The following is a 19,512-nucleotide window of genomic DNA, read 5'->3' as shown; positions in this document are numbered from 1 at the left end:
GTACGATAAATCTACGATACCTTTCTGAAAATACTAACTTGTCTTTATAAGCCAATGGATAATAAAATGCAAGTTAAAGTCCGGCTTTCAGAAGGCGCTTGACAAAGGTAAACATGAGATCCTTTAATTTAGAAACTTTCAGATAATGGTAAACATGTTAGCAATACCACATACGGGTTATTGGATTACATTAACAATTCCACACAAATCATCGCAATTAATGACTATCTTTCTAAAGCTATATTAGTGGCCTTAGGCGTAGGCAAAGAAGGGTCTCATTTGTGTTCTTTGGTAGGTAGAGAGCCTTGCTATCGTCTACACTTGCGTGCAAAAATGAGGTTCAAGTAAAAATTTTTAACAGGTTTAAGTTGTTTTGGTTGATATGTAAAATATGTGTGTAAAATTTGTAAGGTCACATTTTCTTGAATATTTTAAGCATACACGTTGTTTGAGGACTTTTATCACAAAATACATTGTGATAGGCACTGCTTACCAATCACATTGAGCCCCAAACGGTTATGCCAAATAGGTGCAATTTCGAGTTTATCATATGAAATACTGAATACGAATAAATGTGATTTTAGAACTTATATACCAACCATCTGCAATCAGCCCTTGGACTTTATTAGATTTTACGATATAATTTTGAAGCAATTAGGAAATGCAAATCCAATAATTTGACTTCCCTCCGTAACCGAGTCTCAGCCAAAAACACGCAGTCCACTTTCCAAGAGGCCTGAAGCTAGGCGGTACTGAAGAGTCCTTTTGTAATGTTCGGTTGATCTTTTAATGTTTTCCTCCACAATTTAAATATTATTTGTTAACCACGGCGCATCGCTCATATTTCGCAGTGCATTGTTTTTAATGCACCTATTCTACCTAAATAATATGAATCAAGAGAACGGAGTCGAGAAAGAAGAAAAGGTGCGGCGAATGAAACATGGATTAAATATGAAATTCAATATTATTTCGTTACGTTTTATTAATACAATATATTTCCGTGCCGTATACTCGCGGTAGTACGTAGCTCTAGTGTAATATAATTGATGATCCATCGAACAACGAAAAATGACTTTCATCAATTTCCTTTAACATTCTTTAATAAATAGCTGTATACAAAACGAAAAACAATTATTTACAGAATAAGGCAGTGCAATCGCCTCGTCCTTAGTTTAGCTATTCAGGCTATTCAAGCTATACAAGCGGTACAAAATACAAAATTTAACTTAAACACCTAAACGATTCCGCGACGAGTTAGACCACAAGCGGTTAGTGAAGTTAACTTCTGCCGCTCGCCCGACGCCTTCCTCCGGCGTCAGCGAACATCTCTTCCTCTTTCTCTTCCATTGTGATTAGAAGCGAACGTCTAACGGAGGTCGGCGCTCGGTCCCCCTCCGGGGACGGTCGGTCGTGGGAATAATCGCGTTAAATTTAAAATAAATGTCTTTTAAAGCTCAGTTTGCGACGCGTCGAAGGCGAAAAGGCTCGACCGACCGTCGACTAGAGGCCGAGGGGAGGCCTAAATGACCAGCGCCATGTCGCGTTTGCTGGGCAGCTGCACCTTCTTGCCCTGCCACAGCGAGTTGTGTATCGTGAACGCATCGATGGTCACCGTCAGGTGCTTCGTGTGCACCTGCGAGAAGCACTTGCTGCCCGAGTTGTACCTGCAACCGCAAACGAAAGGAGGTCAGCGGGGGCGCGGGGGCAGAGGGGCGGAGGGGGCGGGCGGACTCACTTGAAGAACTTGTCGAACATGCGCTCGTTGACGGAGCGCGGGCCGGTGCCGTACAGCTTGCTGACGTGGTCGGTGTCCGGGCAGTAGGCGTAGAGAGCGCGGAACTGGCAGCCGGCGTCTCGGAACAGCACCAGGAAGTGCTTGCTCTCGGAGCGCGCGATCTCCTCCAGCACGCGCCGCTTGGCCTCGGCGTTCACGGCGCCCGGGAACACGCAGTACTCCACCGCGTTCAACATGATGCCGCGGTTCGACTTCGTCGCCGGCTGCTTGTAGAGCCGCGGACCTGAATCACCCCTCGGATCGTAACGCTTCGACGGAAGGGAATCGCCCGCGAGAACGGAGCGAGGCTCACCCGAGTAGTCCACGATGGAGGAGTGCGTCGAGGAGACGTCGGAGACGTCGTCGTGGGCGGGCTGGCGCCGCTTGCCGATGGCGCCGGGCAGCGAACCGGGTCCCGAAGCCGGAGACGACGGCGAGCCCAGCGTCCGCACGCCCGGCGACGCCGCGCGTCGAGGAGGCGTGGCGCGCCCCAGCCCCGAGTCTGCGCACACGCCCGACACATGACACACGGCGCTTCGGAGCCCGCCCCACCCGACGCGCCATAGGGCAGCGCGGGAGGCATTCGGACGACGAGAGTCGCCGCTGCGCTTCGCCAATGGCGTCGGGTGGCGAGTTCTAGAGGCGATCACGACGTGCGGGAGGAAGCAGAACACTACGCGTGGAAAGGAAAGCGAAGCCGCAAACAAATAGAAAAGGTCGAGGAGAGGAACGGAGACGGAGAGGAGGAGTACGAAAGAGGCCACCACCGAGACTCGACTCCATGCAACCCACTACCCGCCACCGAACAGAGGAGAGACGGCTCGCTAGACGAGCGCGCTCGCGCGAGAAGAAGCGGACGTCCGACGGCGGACGTGCGGAGGCGCGGTCAATAAACGGGTCTTACCGCACAGGTTGACGAGGGAGCTAGATTTCCTTCCGGCCTTAAAGCTACTCTGGTAAGTGGAATACTTAGACCTGCCGCGCGCCGGCGGCGGCTCCTCGACCCCGCGCTCTGAAACACGCACGGGCAGGGCTGCCGTCTCTTTAAACATTCCCAACGGAGAGAGGCGACCGAGGGGATCGAGCCGAGGTCGAGACTCCGAGGGAGGTCTACGAAATATAAACGATAGCTAGCCTCGCAAGCGAACGCTCGAACGCCGACGGAAGGCCTACCTCTGGAGGTCTTGCAGGAGCCGCGCCGCGCGAGGGGTCCGCTGGACGCGCTGCCCGGCGACGTCACGCCGCGCTCCTCGCCCGGAGACTCCGACGGAGGCGGACCTGGAGTCAGACGCGAGTTACGAGAGACGTCTACTTCGGCACGAAACCGAAACTCTCCGCTCGGAGACGAAGAGGAGGAGCTCACCTCTGGCGAGAGCCGGCCGGTCCTGCAGGTCGTCCTGCGAGCCCCGATAGTAGTCCCGTCGCCCCGCGCCTCCTGCCACAACACACCACTTGACTACTCGCGGTCGGAAAGGTCGAGAGAGAGAGCTCGAGGTCGAAGACGGCGGCTCACCTGCGAGGCTGGCGTGCGAGGGCTGGCGCCGCAGCATGCCCTCGGCGGCGTGCAAGGCGCCGCCGTCCACGTGGATGGTCTTGGGGCGGGCTCGGGCGGCCGCTCGGCCGCGGAGACGCGTCGCTCCCGTGGCCCCCGCCGGATTTCCGGCCGTCCGAGACAGCGCCTCGGGAAACTCGGACTTGTCCAGCACTTTGCCCTGAAACCCGTCAAATTTTGTGATTTAAATTACTTATTCATTTCGCAGGTCAGAATTGAGTTCGCTCGCTCCCACCTCTCGCTCGGCCTCCTCGATGGCCTTCTTGAGCTTGTACTGATGCAGGATGGCCTCGCGGCGTCGCGCCTGTTCCTCTCGACGCGCAGCCTTGAGCTCGGCGGCGGCCTCCTCCCGGGCGCGCCTCGCCGCCGCGTCGGCCTCGGCCTTGGCCCGCGCCTCCTCGGCGCGCTGCCGCCGCTGCAGCGAAAGCAGCATGATGCGCTCCTTCTTGCGCTCCATCTCCTCCGCGCCGCTCTGTAACATGTCACGCGGGGGTCGAGCGCGCCCTTCGCTCCGTCGGGGCGGGGCGTCTCGCGATTCACGTACCGGATCGGGCGCCACCTCGCCGACGACCAGAGCGGCGGGAGCGGGGGCCGGAGCGGGCGCGGGGGCGGGGTTGGCCGGCGGCGGAGCGTAAGCAGGGCGCCGCGTCTGGCGCGCGACGTCATCGCGAGGAAGGCTGTTCTCTCGCGCCGGCGACTCGCGTCGATCGGACCTCGACTCCGGATGTGAATTCCTGCACACGACGAATCATCAGTCGCCGCGGACGTCCGGCTCGTGCGTCGGACGGGAGCGAGGCGGATACCTGTGCACGACGAAGTCGTCGTCCGGCCAGGCGTCGGGAGCGTCGACGCGGTCGTCGGGCCGGTCCACGCGGGGCGAGCCACGCTTCTGCCGCAGAGACGGCTTCGCGCGCTTGGGCTGCTCGTCGTCGAAGGAGATGTAGAAGCCCTTCTCGTTCGCTTCCTCGCGACGGAAAGAATCTCGCGAGAGCGGCGTCCTCGTGGGCGAGGGGATGCGATAGGTTCGCGTTCCCGAGGAGATGTGAAGGCGGCCGAGGCCGCCGAGGGCCTCGTCTTCCGCGGCGCCGATGAAGGAGATGTTCTGCGGCTCCATGTCGGCGGGCGGCGACGGCGGCGGCGAGGGCGCCGGCTGTCGTTGCCGTCGCGGGCTGGGAGGGGGCGTGTCCGGCGCCAGGCTGGCGTGTCGCGCCTCGCCGTTGGGCGCGGCGGACCGGTCGTGCAACACGAAGCCCTGCGGCGACCAGCCGCCGCGCTCGCCGACCGCCGGAGACGGGGAGCGCCAGGCGCGACCGCTCTCCGCGTAGGGCGAGTGGGACTCGCCGGGCTGACTCTGTCGGGACAGCTGAAAGACGGATCGCGTCAACGAAGAGCGCCGGCCGAGGGCGGGCGAGACGGGGGACCGGGGCGGGGGACCGGGACGAGGGCGCACCTGCCAGCCTCGCAGCTCGTTGTGCTCCTGTTGCAGCCGCGCGTGCTGCGCCCAGGTGCGGCGCTGTGGCGTAGACAGAGGCGCGTCGTGCAACAGGAAGGCGGCTTCGATGGGCCGGTACTGCGGCTCCATCGCCAGCTGCGGAGACGAGCCGAAGACGCCGCCCGCCGACAGTGACACGTTCTGCGCGGAACTGAACTGGCTGTGCTGAAACATTATGCGACGGTTATTATGACTTCTGTAATTACTGTGTTAAAAAAGTGCGGAGTTTGAGTTGCTGAGGTAAAAGCCCCAATAGATGATCATGTACCAGTTTATGATCACTCCATGTATTTGTATATCTCACACACACACTGTATACGTGGTCACACACTGATAAGTAACACAGTCCTTCAGAGAAAGAGCGAATCAATTCTTAAAAGGCTGGCAGCGCACTCGTGAGCGCTCTGAGTGTGTGTGATGTGAGTGGTCACGGGCGACGGAAACATTTTTTCTATAGAACAGGGGGCAAACGGCAGGAGGCTCACCTGATGTTAAGTGATACCGATGTACTGGTACATTTAACACCTGGTGAGCGTCCTGCCCGCTTGCCTCCTATTATCTCTTTACACTCAATTAATGCAATGCAAAAACACTTGTTCATAAAAGAATAAACCACGAATCCGACTCACCAACTGTGGAATATTCGATTGATACTGATCAAAGTGCTGCTGAAACAACTGCTTCGCTTGCTGCTGCTGAAGCTGCTGCTGGAGCTGTTGCTGCTGTTGCTGCAATTGTTGCTGGAGCTGCTGTTGCTGCTGTTGGAGTTGGTGCTGTTGCTGCTGCTGCTGTTGCTGTTGAAGTTGACTGTGTTGCGTGGCGAGGCGCGCTATGTCGCTCTGTATATCCTGCAAACTCGTGTTCATCCTGCAAGCACGGAAGGCGGTGAGCGGGCGAGGGAGCGAGCGGAGAGGGAAGGGGCGCCTACCGACCTGGTGATGGACTGCCGGTACTGCTCCAGGGCCGCATTCTCCGCGCCGCTCGACGGGGGCTCCGCCGCGTCCTGAACCGACACAAAACGTGAGGACCGACGGACCAAAGATTCGTCGGAGACGGCGCGACTCGAAGCACTCACCTGCGAGAGGTCCGGCGAGGGGGCCGCGTCGACGCCGCGAGACTTGCCCTGCAACACACCGTCACACACCATCACACACGTCGACACACAGAGTTCAACTATCTACCGAGTTATGACAAGAAATGAGAGCGAAATGGATTTTGGCCACAAAAAAAATATCGAGCGATGGCGATGACTGACTGATGAATAGGATCTCGGCCACTCACCGCCTCGGCCAGCCGGCTTGGCAAATATCCAGCCTAACGAGACAAAAAGATGCGGTTAACCGGGAAGTCGACGGAGCCTACGTCTAGGAGGAAAGGTCGGGGCGCTCACCCGCGTGACGGCCTGCAGGAACGCCTGGTGCCCGAGGTTCTGCCGCTGGCGGGCGACGGCCTGCTCGAGCCGGCGCTTGTCCTGCTCGATGCGGCGCCGCTTCTCCTCCAACTTGAGGCGGATGTTGTTGAGCTGCGCCGCCATGGCGCCCCCGGAGCCCACCTCGCCTCCGTCGCTCTCCTCCGTCTCCTCGTCGCCGTCTGAAAAATGCCGGCGGCTGAGTCGCGCTCGTCCGACCGAACTTCGGCCGCGACCGGAAGTCGACTCACTGTGACTCAGTTGGTGCTCGTGCTGCAGGAAGTGCTCGTGCCAAGTGGTCGTGCCGCTCTGCGCCGGAGCCGCGGCGCTCTTCCGCCTCTCCCTGTCCTCCCGGCCGCCGCTCGTTTGCAGACCTGCTCGACACGACATCATGAAGCGATCGCGGACGGCAATTTATAGCGAAGCGAGGAAAGGCGCGAGTATGTGATCATAATGTATCTTTATCGCGGGTCGGAGCCCCGTTTCACCTCTCTGTTGGCCGTTGGCGCAGACGGGCCCGTCGCCGGCCGGGGGCGGGGGCGGCGGAGGGGTCGAGCGGTCCCCGTTGGTCTCATCGTGCGACAGGCTCAGGGAGCCGCGGATGTCCTGCCGCGACGACCGCAGCGGCGGGTTGTGACTCAGGTTACCTGCGGGCAGGACGAAGGTCAACGCGGCGTCACGGAGGCGAATTCGCCGAGCGAGGATCGGGACCCACCGTGGTGGGGCGCGAAGTCGGCCAGGTGATCGAGCGTGGCGAGGTCCTTCTGCGGGTTGCGCTGCGCGAAGTGATTGATGCCGGCCGAGCCGCCGAAGTTCTCGACGGTGAGCTGGCTGTCGTCGGTGACGGACGAGCGGCGCGAGCGACGACCGGCGAAACTGCCCTCTCGACTCGAGCCCCACTTGGACGGTCTGCCCGCCGCCGTCGCCTGCTGCTCGCTCGCTGAAATAGAAATGGTCGGGTGAGACGCGGGACGACGACGAGACGTCGTCACCCGGACGCGAGACTCACCCGTTTCTTCGTCGTTCAGCTCCCGCCGCAACATGGCCGACAGCGTCGTGACCGCTTTGCCGCGGTGGATCGCGAAGTCGTCTCCGCTCGCGCCTCCCGCCCTCGACGCTCGTCCGCCGGACGAAGGCGACCGGGACCCTGCGCGCACGTCTGCGTAATAACATCATTCCGTCGTCACTGTCTTTCAATGGCTCTAAAACACACTCAAACGACAAACACGACGAAGCAAAAAGGATTATCAAAGCGAGTTACGAACCCGATGTCGTCAGAGCGGAAGCGTCTTCATGCATTAGGCGAAGTCGAAGCGTGGAGGAGCGGTGTAAAGCGAAAGACAGAAAAGCGGGTAAAGTCTACGTGCACACTACGAGACCACACACGCGAGCGGACGGGGTACCTGCGAAGGGCCGGTCGTCGAGCGAGTCCCGGAGGCGCGGGATGGGCACGGGGTCCGGCGGCGGCAGATGGCGGGAGTGGCGCACGCCCCACGCGTTACTCCGCTCCGCCGACCCCGACGGACCCGCTGCACCACATACCATATCACTACTGAGCGAGTCGCGCGAGACGTCTCGCGACCGCTCGTTAGTCGCATTCGAATTAGTAGCGGAGCCCGACATTATGACCACATACTCCCAGCGCATGCAATAGCGTCCGTAGCGGGGGTCGAATTCGACGGACGGGCGGTTAACTACCCGTCGACGACCCCATTCGGATCGAGATATCGAAGTAATCACATCAGACGGCACGGTTAGACGGACGGAAAAGCGAGAAGAGAGGGGTACTGACCGCGAGAGCGCTGAACGGCGAGCACGGGGTGCACCTCCAGGAGATTGAACAGATCCGCCAGCAACGCCACCAGGTTTTGCCGCATCGACCTGCAACACGTCAGCTGTCAGTCGTCGACGACACCGAGGGTGAACGTTTCGAAAGAGAGGGCGCAGATGACGTACCCGCGCATGTAGGTGACGTCCTCTGGCAGCATGTGGAAACAGTTGTGCGGCAGGTGGTCGCGGCAGAAGTCGTATACGAGCGACAGGTTGTGCAGCGAGTCATGCAGCGAGGCCAGCGGCGCGGCGCGCACGGCGGATCGCGGCACGGCACCCGGGCAGTACCACGCCAGCAGAGCCGCCAACGCCGCCCCCGAGCACACCTCTTCCACGCTGCGCACGCCGGCCACCTCCGCGCACCCCGCCTCCTGCGACGCACATGCGGCTCGATCAAGGGAACTACGATTACACGCGTTCTGTCTGATCCGACTCGCGTACGTACCCGTGCCCGGTTGAAAGCCGCGCACGCCGCGTTGATCCAGACGAGGAGGCCTTCCTCGGGCGACGCGACGCCGGCGGGAGGCCCTCCGCCGAATCGTAGCGCGGCGGCCGCCACCCGCTCCGGGGTGACCACCTCGCGGGCGTATACCGCCATGAGCGCCTCGGTGACGGCCAGGTGCGCACTCAGTCGCAGCGGGTTGTTCTGGATGAGAACGGTCTCGGTGAGGGGCGCGGCCGAGACGGGCGGCGCACCCTTCCGAGTGAGGGCCTGCAGGATGGCGGTGTGATTCAGGCTGTGGAAGCCGGGGTCGGAGTACACGTTGGCCAGCGCCAGACAGTACAGCTCGGCGCTCGCCAAGCCGCCCGTGATCGCCGGTTTCAGCCGTTCTTGACCCTGGAACGGCGTGCGATTTGTGTAAAACAAACATTTCCTACGCTTACCCACAGGAAGACACAACGAATAGACCGAGACAATCATCAAACTAGTAAAACAAAAAGGGCGATAAAGCAAGTATTGCTCAATATAGACTTCAAAAAGTATTTTTATAGAAGGAAAATATTTTGCAAAATTAAAGACAAGCCAGAGTTTTCGACACTATAGCATATTGACGTCCTCTGTCCAATTTCACAAAATACTTATTGCCTAGGATGCGTAGATTAATAAGGTTTTCGACACCGTTAATACGATTTTTTCTGGACGGCACTTGAATACGACGCGTACAATACATAAGATTATATTTTTTTTAAATCTAATTTTATTTAATAAAAACCTATACACCAAAACTACTACGCAAGTTAAACTAGAATGTAAAAGATAAAAATTCCCGTTCAAAAGAACTGTACATGAGGGTTAAGATATCTCGACAAAATTATTTTCTGTTCTCCTAGAAATGATCATCAGGAACTATGATTGGTTAGACCTAGGAACAGGTATTTATTTAGGGCAATTATTATCTCCCAAAATTTTCATGCACAAATATTAAAACAAAGGACAATAGCAAACACTTGGAAAAGGCTTTGAACACTTAGGTGAGATAATGAAAGTCGATGTCAATGAAGGAAAATATAAAAGTTTACAATAATATGTATTTGGCTGTGTTATGCGGTCAATGTGTTATGAAGTACAATCGGATAAAAAGGAAAGATAAAAAAAACACACCTAAAACTAAGGTGTAGATCGACGAGTCAAAATATGAGTGAAAAGGAGGAAAAGGAGGAGCATTACTGCAATGTACCCACGACGAAGTGGAAAACGAAGAGGCAGACAGATAAGAAGATGGGAGGACGATATGGAACGCTAAGATTTGAAAATTTAGAGAACTTTTTTCGAAGAACAAGCTATACATAAATAAATAACTGTTTGCCGATAGATAATAACTAAAGCGAGGAATGTAAAATTATACTACTTTAGCCAACTAAGCATTATTTAGCATTTAAGTTCAAGAGCATTAAAGACAGATTTTATAATTCGTTGGTTTCTGGCTCAGGGACCAGCTATACTTGTCGACAAACACATATATGTCGACAGACAAATATGTGTTTGTCGATAAAAGATACCGCTCAGTTTAGTCTTTCTAGGGCGCGACGGTGACGTCACAGACATGCGTGTCACCTTGGTAAGTACCGGGCGTGGTATGAGTGTGACGTCATCGTATTTAAATATTATTTATTTACTTCTTTCATTAAATATATAATAATGGTCAGCCAACAGATTTACAAATGATTGTTATTTTGTAGTGAATGAACCCAAAAGCAACTAATCCATCTTTAAAATTGTTTCACTTGGACCCCGTGTCATATCTACACATATTATAATATTTTTTTGTGACGATTGAACTACAAAAATGTCCTTGATGTTTAAAGTAATACCTGTTCAAACCTAGTTTAAAATTATATTTTTTAGGTTATCCCTCCAGTTGTAATACTTTTTCCGCGGCCTTTATTCTCACACGAACAATAAAAAAAACTCTGCAACTTATTTACGGCTTAAATTCTGGTGAAAATACACGCATCGAATTATTGACGAGGTCCAGGCACTGTTATGTGAGTATTACGCCACTCCGTATGAATGTAAATAGAAAACCAGTTAGACATGGCATAGATAACGACTCGGGACATCACTACTTACCTTCGGTCAGAATGGCAGAATTTGAAAATTTAAAAAATATTGTATCAAGACATTTTTCTGAACAGAGCCCGAAAGGCTTTATTTATTTTTTAATTTGAATAACAAACAATGCCCTCAGATTTCAGAACATGTAAGAGCCAGCCCACTTATCATAACAACTCAAACAATTATAACAGACATCATTTAAATTCTTTCGCCAAGCCATGTCAGCTGTAGTTGGTTCTGCACCTGTTGCATGATTGCTTATTGAAGAACAGAAATTAAACTTTACTTATGTTTACTATCGTAAATGTATGAATTCGGTACTTTAAATGTGACGAGTTTATCAATCAGCTGGTTTAAGTGCTCCTATCTTATCATATTAAGGTGCTCCGAGTTCGTCAATATTTTTATGTAATGCATTTTCTGCAAGTGTGACGCTCTAGTAGAACCTAGATAATTCATTTTACAACTTGGTCTGTGTCTGTGTTGTAATATCTAAACCACAGAAATTGTGAATTGTACTTTATGCTGGACTCAGAGAGGTAGAGCTAGAGTAGCACCCACCTCATGATCCCGGTAGAAGGGCTCCTGCAAATTGTCGGGAACCCGGTTGTTGAACGCCTTCGAGAGCAGCCATTTGATAGACGCGCGCTGCTTCGACTGAAATGACAAACAAATCAAATTAACAGCACGCCTAATGCTGGTGCGATCTGCCCCGGCTTTCTTTAGACAAGCTTCACCCGACTTTGACGAGCCTTGTAGTGTATTTTATTTATTTAAAAGAATACATTTAGGATAATTTTGGTTCATTTGAGGATTGTATATAAAGATGTAAATAATAATTGATCAGCATATGGAAAAGTATAAAAGTAAAAATATATTTAAGCAAAAGTAGGTTTTTCAAAATTTGTTATTATATATAATAATACTCTATTACATATATGTAATAGCTATCACGCCAGCACAATACTGTTATGTTGGCGGAATAGACGAGAAACTGAGTGCGAGGTCGAACAAAACTGTATTGGCGATTAGCGAGATTAACGAGTTATTGCAGTATAAAGCCTTGTGCGACCTTCACACATAACGCAATACATATTATTGAAAAATGTGTTTTTTTTATTACAATATGTATGCGGTAGTTAAATATAAGGTTTAAAATTTTATTTAACGATACGGAATCCATAGTTTTTACGGAGTACAATTAAAATAACACGATGATTGTTATGGGGTTTCAAATGTCTGCAGACGACACGCAAACACTGGTCTGTTATGCATTATCGTTTCTGGCCATAATGCAATCGGTTTTCTTAACAAATGAACACGAAAGTGCAGGGAGATCTCATTCCTCGTGTGGCATCCGCGTAGGAAGTCATTACGAACGAATAACGACTATATCAGATGTTAGGACACATCGTAAAGCAAAAAGGTCGCCGCGTCGCCCCGTAAGGCATGCCAGAGATAAAAATAGGTCATCGAGACACTCCCAAATTGGAAGCCACTCGGAGCTTCATCAAACGAACGTCACAAGTTACTGACACGCGCCGTGTTTGATCTACACCTCTCCTTGTATCTGATGCACTAGTGCAAAAACAATTTACAAAAGTCCCTCAAAGATAGACGATATTTATCCGGTTCCGTTATTTACAGTTGCTTCCGAGTTACAGTACATACTTAAAAGGTTACCTTTATCGCATGCGCAGCTTACAAATTAACATAAATAATGAAAACCCTAATGATTAAATACTGTTAATTCTAAATTCTTTACAGGAAAGCTAATGCTTACTACAGCACCTTCTTCGTTGACAAATTACTTAATTTCTGATGTAATAAAAAGGCTTCCTACAAAAATGATATCCTAAATAATTTATTAAGTAAATCATCACAGGGGCATGCGTGAACACATTCACGTACACACACAAACACCGGTACGCACAGAAAAACAAATTTATATGTATTATAAATTACTAGGGAAGGCTTTTAATGGTAACCTTTATTAGTAACGAATATAGAAACTACCTGTTTAGAATTCCCAGTCTAATGAGTTAAAGGCATGCCAATTTCCTTGGGTTGTTTCCTTTTACCGAAATCAGCCGTGATCCGAACTCGCGACCTGAGAGTTAAGAGGCGCACGCTCAAGCCAAGGAAATAATTTATTTTGACGCGTGATGCGACGAAACAGTGATCGCATCTTTCTATTTATTAATTTACTTTCAAACCTACACCATATAGGAAGTGGAGCGAAGTGAACTCTCGCCGAATGCTACTTAATTACGCTCAGCGGGCTAATTAGGCACGTGCCGACTTTTCGGTTCCTGTCTAATCTCCAAATACCACCGGATGCAAGACATGCGATGCAGCAAAGTATCCTTCCGCGGAATGGATTCAATAATTAAGGCAACGTTGTTAATGTAATCGTGAATTCGCCGAGGACAAAAGCTGCTCTTTCAAAGGGTCAGCCGTCGGACCGCATCGTTTCGACAAAGGACTCTGCAGTCGGCACGTATCGGGTATCAACGAGACCTTCCCTTATAAGGCAAGCTTTGGCCGGTTCAGGAACTGACTCAACATATTATGCTTAAGCTAAATAACATCAAGGCAAAATTACGGTTACGACAAGTCTAATAATAAGGAGTATTTATGTCGAGAAAAGCGACTCTTAAATGGTTCGCTGCATCGGCGCGGACTGCGGACTATGGATCCGATATGGAAGTTAAGAATCTGCGCTCTCCCATATAAGGATATGTAGGAAACTAAAACACTTACTTCCATGTTGATATAAATAACATCGACACACAAATGACCATAACAGCTGATAATGTCTTCAATTCCCATTACAATAGTTATAAATAAGATTGAGCTTTGGAGGTCTCGAGTTATTAATTTTTTCTACGAATGAGCAAAAACTATCGGCGATTTGAAAAACCTTAAAAGCTGTTAATACCGTTTCATTAAGTCCATTATGAATATATAATGGAGGGGCCAAAGTTTACCTCAAAATATTTGACCGGAAATTCTTACAATTTATACTAGAGTTTGGCTCCAAGCAAGAAACAAATTATTTATAAAGCCTAAATGTACAATTTTGCTTTTAAATATTAAATAGGTTTTTAAAAACATAATAAGCAATGAAGTCCGCCCGACAGAGAACTAGTAGGTGTTGTTGTGAAATATTCAAAATATTTATAGGTTTCTAACCAAAGTAAACTAAATGATCGACTACCGAGTACAGAAATCTCGTCTAATACGTGAACTAGTGTAGTTATTACTGCTTTGATGTGTAAAGTGTCTTTATTTTTAATATTAAATCAGTTCACAACGGAATACGATCGTTCCGTTCAGACTCATAAACAGCTTTCATTGCAATATTCAAACTTCACGCTTATTATAAATAAATTGCAACAAAAATTAGTTTAGCTTATTCACAGTTATTAATTAATGAAGTCGACAATTCCCACGTCGCGACCAGCTCGATCACCTACCGTTCGCTACTCACTTCACTTTTAAAGCAAGATATCATATTAGGTTCGACGTCCGCTACACGGATAGGCGTTAACTTTGGCGGCTAGAGTAAGTCAAAGGCTGCTTGGACCACATGCTAATATTTATTTTCCACTCCAATATTAACGTATTGTTAACGTAACTGTGCTAATTACTTGCTAACTAATTGCTTGACAAGATGCAGAAGTATTAATCATGACCAAATGCACGAGGCACCTTTTCTTGCACCATTACTGCGCGATGCAAGGTCGAGAAAGTGCGCGATAAACTCTCAATAATGGCAATGCGTGACTGAGCTCTGATGCTGATTGCTTCTCACTTCGCATATGCACTCATACAAGTATAATATATCTAATACACGGCTAAGCCACCTTTTCGGGCGGGGCAAGCGTTTTTGCGAAACCACAATCCGTAGTGCAAACTAAATAATGTAATATGTCAAATATTTATATAAATACGATAAAACCATGGTAGCTATGTATCTATTAATTATTCAGCTGCATTGCCATTACAGAGATAGGTCATTATAATATATTATGAGCCTGTGCATACACATAGAAATGTGTGTGGGTGCTTTTGGGGTCACATTTTTTGTTAGTTGTTGACACCCAGTTAAATTAAACTCACCAAAGCAATGGCACGTTCATTGTCGTATTAAGTAAATAAAATCATATTTAAAATTAAGTCAGAGTTATATTGTGATTAGTAAATATAAAGCGTATGATTGGTTAGCATCACAAAACCGGAAAGAAAGTCTCTCATTTTGTAGTCATTTTTCAATATAACAAATATTATAGATCACAGTACGCATAAGCCAAAGATATCGGAGAAATTAATATAATATCTGAGATGTCATTGTTTCCTATCACCACACGATAAAAAATGATAAATAGTTTTCACATTTAGTTTACCTAATAGGTAGGCAATGAGCATTACAAATCTTCAAAATAAGGCTCTATAATGGGTCCCGCTTAGGTATATGTATTTGTAAAAGCCCAGATTTAACTTTGGCAAACATTATTGGCAATAATTGCAAAACGCGAGATATAGATGAGCCTACACACGAACGTTAGAAACTAACAAGGTCTACGCCAAAAAAGGTATTGAGTGGGCGCGTACATTGGTAGTTGGTGTGTTGTCCGTGCTTCGGTTTGTGCTGGGAGCCTTGACTTCAAGTTTTATTTGGTCTTGACAACTTATAAATGCCTTACCACTTGGAAGGTATATATATCTGTATCTTTTAACACAACATGTCACACAAACAAGCCATGGTAATGAATCATTGCATAAAATATAAAGTAAATTAGACTAGTAATTAATTCAAAGGCAATCCAATCTATGCAACATATTGCCTTATTGAAATTCTTCGTACGAACTCGTTTACTTCACGGGCCTTGTCTTGTCCTTAACAACAAAAACACCAGTAAATAATTGTATCCACCACAATATAAATAAGTTCTTTAGGTCCTAATTAATAAAGGAATACTCCGGAACAAAACGAATAAGGAGAAGGCAAGTTCGTTTTTATTCAATGTCTTATCTCGGAATTGTATTTTGTGTCGATTGGTTTATTACAAACTTCACGCACTTGAAACGCAAAAAGCTTATTAAACATTTAAAAAAAATAATTAAGCTTTTCGTAGAGAAATAAATGTAAAATATGTACAGATATGAAATCTTATGCGAAGATAGATCGGGCACTCGTCGTTTCTCAACTGTGACGGGAGCCGTTCAATGTATATTTTATTTATTTATTAACTCCTCGTTACATTACAATATAAAAGTTGAACATAGTTAAATGAAAAGGAGGGCAACTGGCGGCCTTAACGCATTCGAGCGATTTCTTCCAGACAACCACTGTGAGTAAAGGGGAAAAAATGTATTAAATTAAATAAGGTAGGCAAGAAGTGCAAAAATACATATTACATATATAATAAGAAAAAAACCTAACAGGAACAAAAAACCTAGACTGATATAGGGTACATAAAAAACCAAAAGTAAAGTACACATGAATCATGATAATTTAAGATCAGTCTCATGTCAGTTAGTAGTTGAAATCATTTTTGAGATAGGTAGGAGTTTTTGGGGTTGAACAGGGTGGAATATAGATGGACAAATGAGCATCACGTCGCTGTCGAGTGGGTCGAATTTTACGTATAATTTATAAAAAATCTCATTGAAGAGTTATCGCAGGCCAAGGAAACAACTCGTCATAAAGGTTAGAATCTCGTCGACTAACGTAATAACTTCATTGGCCAGGGCCTGCTAGTTCAACCTCTATCCCAACCACTCCTACACATGCTAGCGACATATATTTGCGCGTGACATCATTGAAATGGTAATTGAAATCACAATACACATGTGCTGGGGCCAAGGTCGCAACGCATCTACAGTAGTACATATTATCAAAAGTAATAATGATTAATACGTGAAGCGCGGGCCTTGACCTCTGAATGATTTTAAAAGAGAAGAAAGTTCTACCGAGAGGTTCTAAAATAGAGAACTTCAAACCAAACACTTTCGAATTACCAGGCTCGTTTGACAATTCTCACCGAGACGGATACGGAAGCGGACGGTACGAAAGCAGAGTCATCGGAGTGGGCGCCGTTTGGAGCACTCAGGAATCTGCGCAGAGTGCCATATCCAGAGGCCGAGGCCACCATAGCTACCATAGCGAAACACTACACTAGCACTAGGTATCGCGGAAACATCACTTAACGCCAGCGAAGAGCGCGCGTGGTCAACGCGCCGAGCGCGAGTCTACTGACATCCATAAACACACGCCCCACCATTGCCTTCTCTCTAACTGCACCTATGTGCAGAGGACAACTTCTCAGTTCTCATTGTATCCCACATTTGCCATGTAACACACGTAAGTTGCAACAGCTTCCTAACTACTAATATTCTTCATGTAAATTAAGATTCTCAAAAACTGAATACTGCTAAAATGTCCAGTTGCATAATATGAATGGGCATCATTTGCCTCATATAAAGACTACTAATATAAAATATTTTTTATATACAAGTGAAAACAAACAAAAATTAAATATATAAGTAGTAAGTATATACTAAAATTTTTGAGTACTTTTCAGCAAATATGGTTATGAGAGCCTGCAACATCAACATTCTCCCCAAGCTTTACTGGTCTCTTCAAAATTAGGTTCCTAATTAATTTAATATATTTATGCAAATTTTAAATATAAATTAATTTGTAACAGTCTTGGTATTGTAGATGATTTATGTTTAAATTATAATAATGAATAAATAAAAAATATTATTTAGCTAATTATCTATTCTTCTTCATTTCCTAGTCACAGTGGTTCACCTCTTAGTAATTAAGTGAATATAAATAAAACAATATAAAATAAAAACTAAATCAACATATTAACTAAAGTAGTGTTTTTCTCTTTCTATGAAACTGTGACACAAAAAGTAACAGTTGAGTACTTTACTGTACATAATTTGACTAATTTAGTTATTATGAAAAGAGGGTGTATTTATAACAAATCAACATTGTCACCTAGAGAATAGAATTTCTTTTAATATACTTTTATTTGAGACTCATCTATATAATATATCAATTGAATGTACATTTTTTTCAAGTGTAAGATGAGTAAAATGAGTTAGACCTACATGGAGAGATATTTGTAAGAAATTTGCTAACCACTTTTGATCATACTGAAATTGACTATAAAATATAAATAAAACTATAATTTATGTTTCGCTAAAGGAAAAGCTTTTTAATCATGACAGTAAAATCAAGATAATGAGCATCCATAAAAAGGAATGTCCTACTTTAAAAGAAATATAGCTTCACTTCAGCTTTTTCGATAAATATACACCAAATTCTATTATAAATACCCTGAATCTTTATTACAATATATACACCGGCAATTCTTTGTAACACCAGAAAATGTGTCCCATCAGTGTCACTTTATACAGAATAATTAACATAAGATAATTGAAATTAAAGTAAAAAAATTTAGTGAATAAAACATCATTTAAAAACAATTAATGGCATTGTCAGTAGCCACTGTATTTGAGTGAATCTTTTCAATGTTTTTAAATTATATGAGTAATATATTATGAGGAAGTAAAGAAGGAGAATTTTGCATAGTGTCTTGAGACTCTTTACAAAGTGTCTGTCAATGTTTAATATCTTAGGTAGTACAGGAAAAGTCAAGTAAAATAAAAGTAGTAGTAAGTAAAATTTATCAAGTATTATAACAATCTTTTGTAAGCAATGAAATCTTTAAAGTCACAGAAGGAACAGAATATTCATGAATAATAAATTATACAGTTACAGTGTGCTGTGTGGGCAGTACCCCGCAGTCACCTCTCTTCATCACCCACACAAGTAACTACTTGCACAGACAATACAATATGGTGACACCATTCACTCATGAAACATATCAGAAAAATATGTATACAATATTTTCTATGAATGTTTTTTGGACACATTGATTTGAAAACTTATATAAATTGAACATCAAAATCAAATACATTTTGAATTTTTATGTATGTAAGATTTCCCTGTTTATATACATTTAAAAACTGTTATAATAATTTGTAGTGTAGAATACAAAGGCATAGGACCGGTATTAAAACTTGTACCTGTCTTGTGTCGATGATGTCGGGCGCCTCCATGTTGCCGTGGATCCGCTCCTGTCTTTCCATGGCTTCCAAAACATCAGAAACGTCTAATCCATTTACCGGGAGCAATAAAGGCACATATAACCAGCACAATCATTACTAACTAAAGATTTTTAAAGAATATCGCTACATCGAATGTCAATGATCCTCACAAACACGTTTAATACTTGGGAGTGCGGGTATAATACTTCATTTAGTCTTTATTACAGGGAGCAACATAGATGTTAATTTATATATAACAAGATATGCGATATTTCAAGACTGTAAACCAATTGTAATGAAAATTTGAAAACACATTTGTTCACCAATCACTACCGAAAATTTGATAAAAATTTACACATTGATGATTGAATTCTCGGGAGATTCCGTCATCGAATATTGCAATATTGCCTAGATATTTCAACTTATTCTTAATCTGTGGCTTAAGAGTGCTGCCATTACTCGATAATGTAAGTACCCCGAACATTAAAAAAACGCTATATTATACTTCAACTTGTATTAAAATGTGAGCTGTCACGGGACGCCTGGCAGATGTGAAACATCGACATTATTTTGTAAAAGTAATATGCAGAAAATAATAGATTGTGATAGGAACTAAATATGTCATAATGATAAAACAAAATATTACGATTTTTTTCCAGATAACGATGACTATTTGTTGAATAAACATTATTTTCATTAAATATTTTTAATGTGAAATTTACTACTGCATTTAGACTGTATATCATATAGCGTCCGCCGGCAAAAT

General features: G+C 46.3%; 1 protein-coding gene across 7 annotated transcripts; it reads right to left on the bottom strand.

Annotated features, from left to right (window-relative positions):
* Positions 1 to 964: 964 nt before the first annotated feature.
* LOC111001338 (patronin) lies at positions 965 to 19,151 on the bottom strand. 7 transcript variants are annotated; one of them, XM_045630295.1, is made up of 25 exons: positions 18,726 to 19,151; positions 11,175 to 11,270; positions 8,502 to 8,894; positions 8,183 to 8,427; positions 8,019 to 8,107; positions 7,630 to 7,755; positions 7,236 to 7,385; positions 6,942 to 7,166; positions 6,715 to 6,873; positions 6,478 to 6,600; positions 6,209 to 6,408; positions 5,894 to 5,941; positions 5,751 to 5,821; positions 5,448 to 5,685; positions 4,777 to 4,983; positions 4,130 to 4,689; positions 3,871 to 4,060; positions 3,562 to 3,798; positions 3,288 to 3,486; positions 3,138 to 3,209; positions 2,948 to 3,052; positions 2,679 to 2,786; positions 2,088 to 2,276; positions 1,736 to 2,018; positions 965 to 1,664 (listed from the first exon to the last, which is right to left on the bottom strand). In XM_045630295.1, exons 1-25 carry the CDS (start codon positions 18,786 to 18,788, stop codon positions 1,520 to 1,522), a joined length of 4,521 nt encoding a protein of 1,506 aa, XP_045486251.1. In that variant the 5' UTR covers positions 18,789 to 19,151; the 3' UTR covers positions 965 to 1,519. The 7 variants fall into 7 exon arrangements, with proteins under 7 accessions (XP_045486251.1, XP_045486249.1, XP_045486250.1 ...); XM_045630293.1 differs by lacking the exon at positions 18,726 to 19,151 and adding an exon at positions 16,664 to 16,881; XM_045630294.1 differs by lacking the exon at positions 18,726 to 19,151 and adding an exon at positions 16,664 to 16,881 and having other exon boundaries at positions 7,236 to 7,373.
* Between the last annotated feature and the right edge of the window lie 361 nt (positions 19,152 to 19,512).

This window comes from Pieris rapae, chromosome 12, assembly GCF_905147795.1.
Source record: "Pieris rapae chromosome 12, ilPieRapa1.1, whole genome shotgun sequence".
In the NCBI taxonomy this organism is placed as follows: Eukaryota; Metazoa; Arthropoda; class Insecta; order Lepidoptera; family Pieridae; genus Pieris; species Pieris rapae.
Note: the sequence above shows the minus strand (reverse complement) of the source record. Positions and strands in the feature narration are given on the sequence as shown.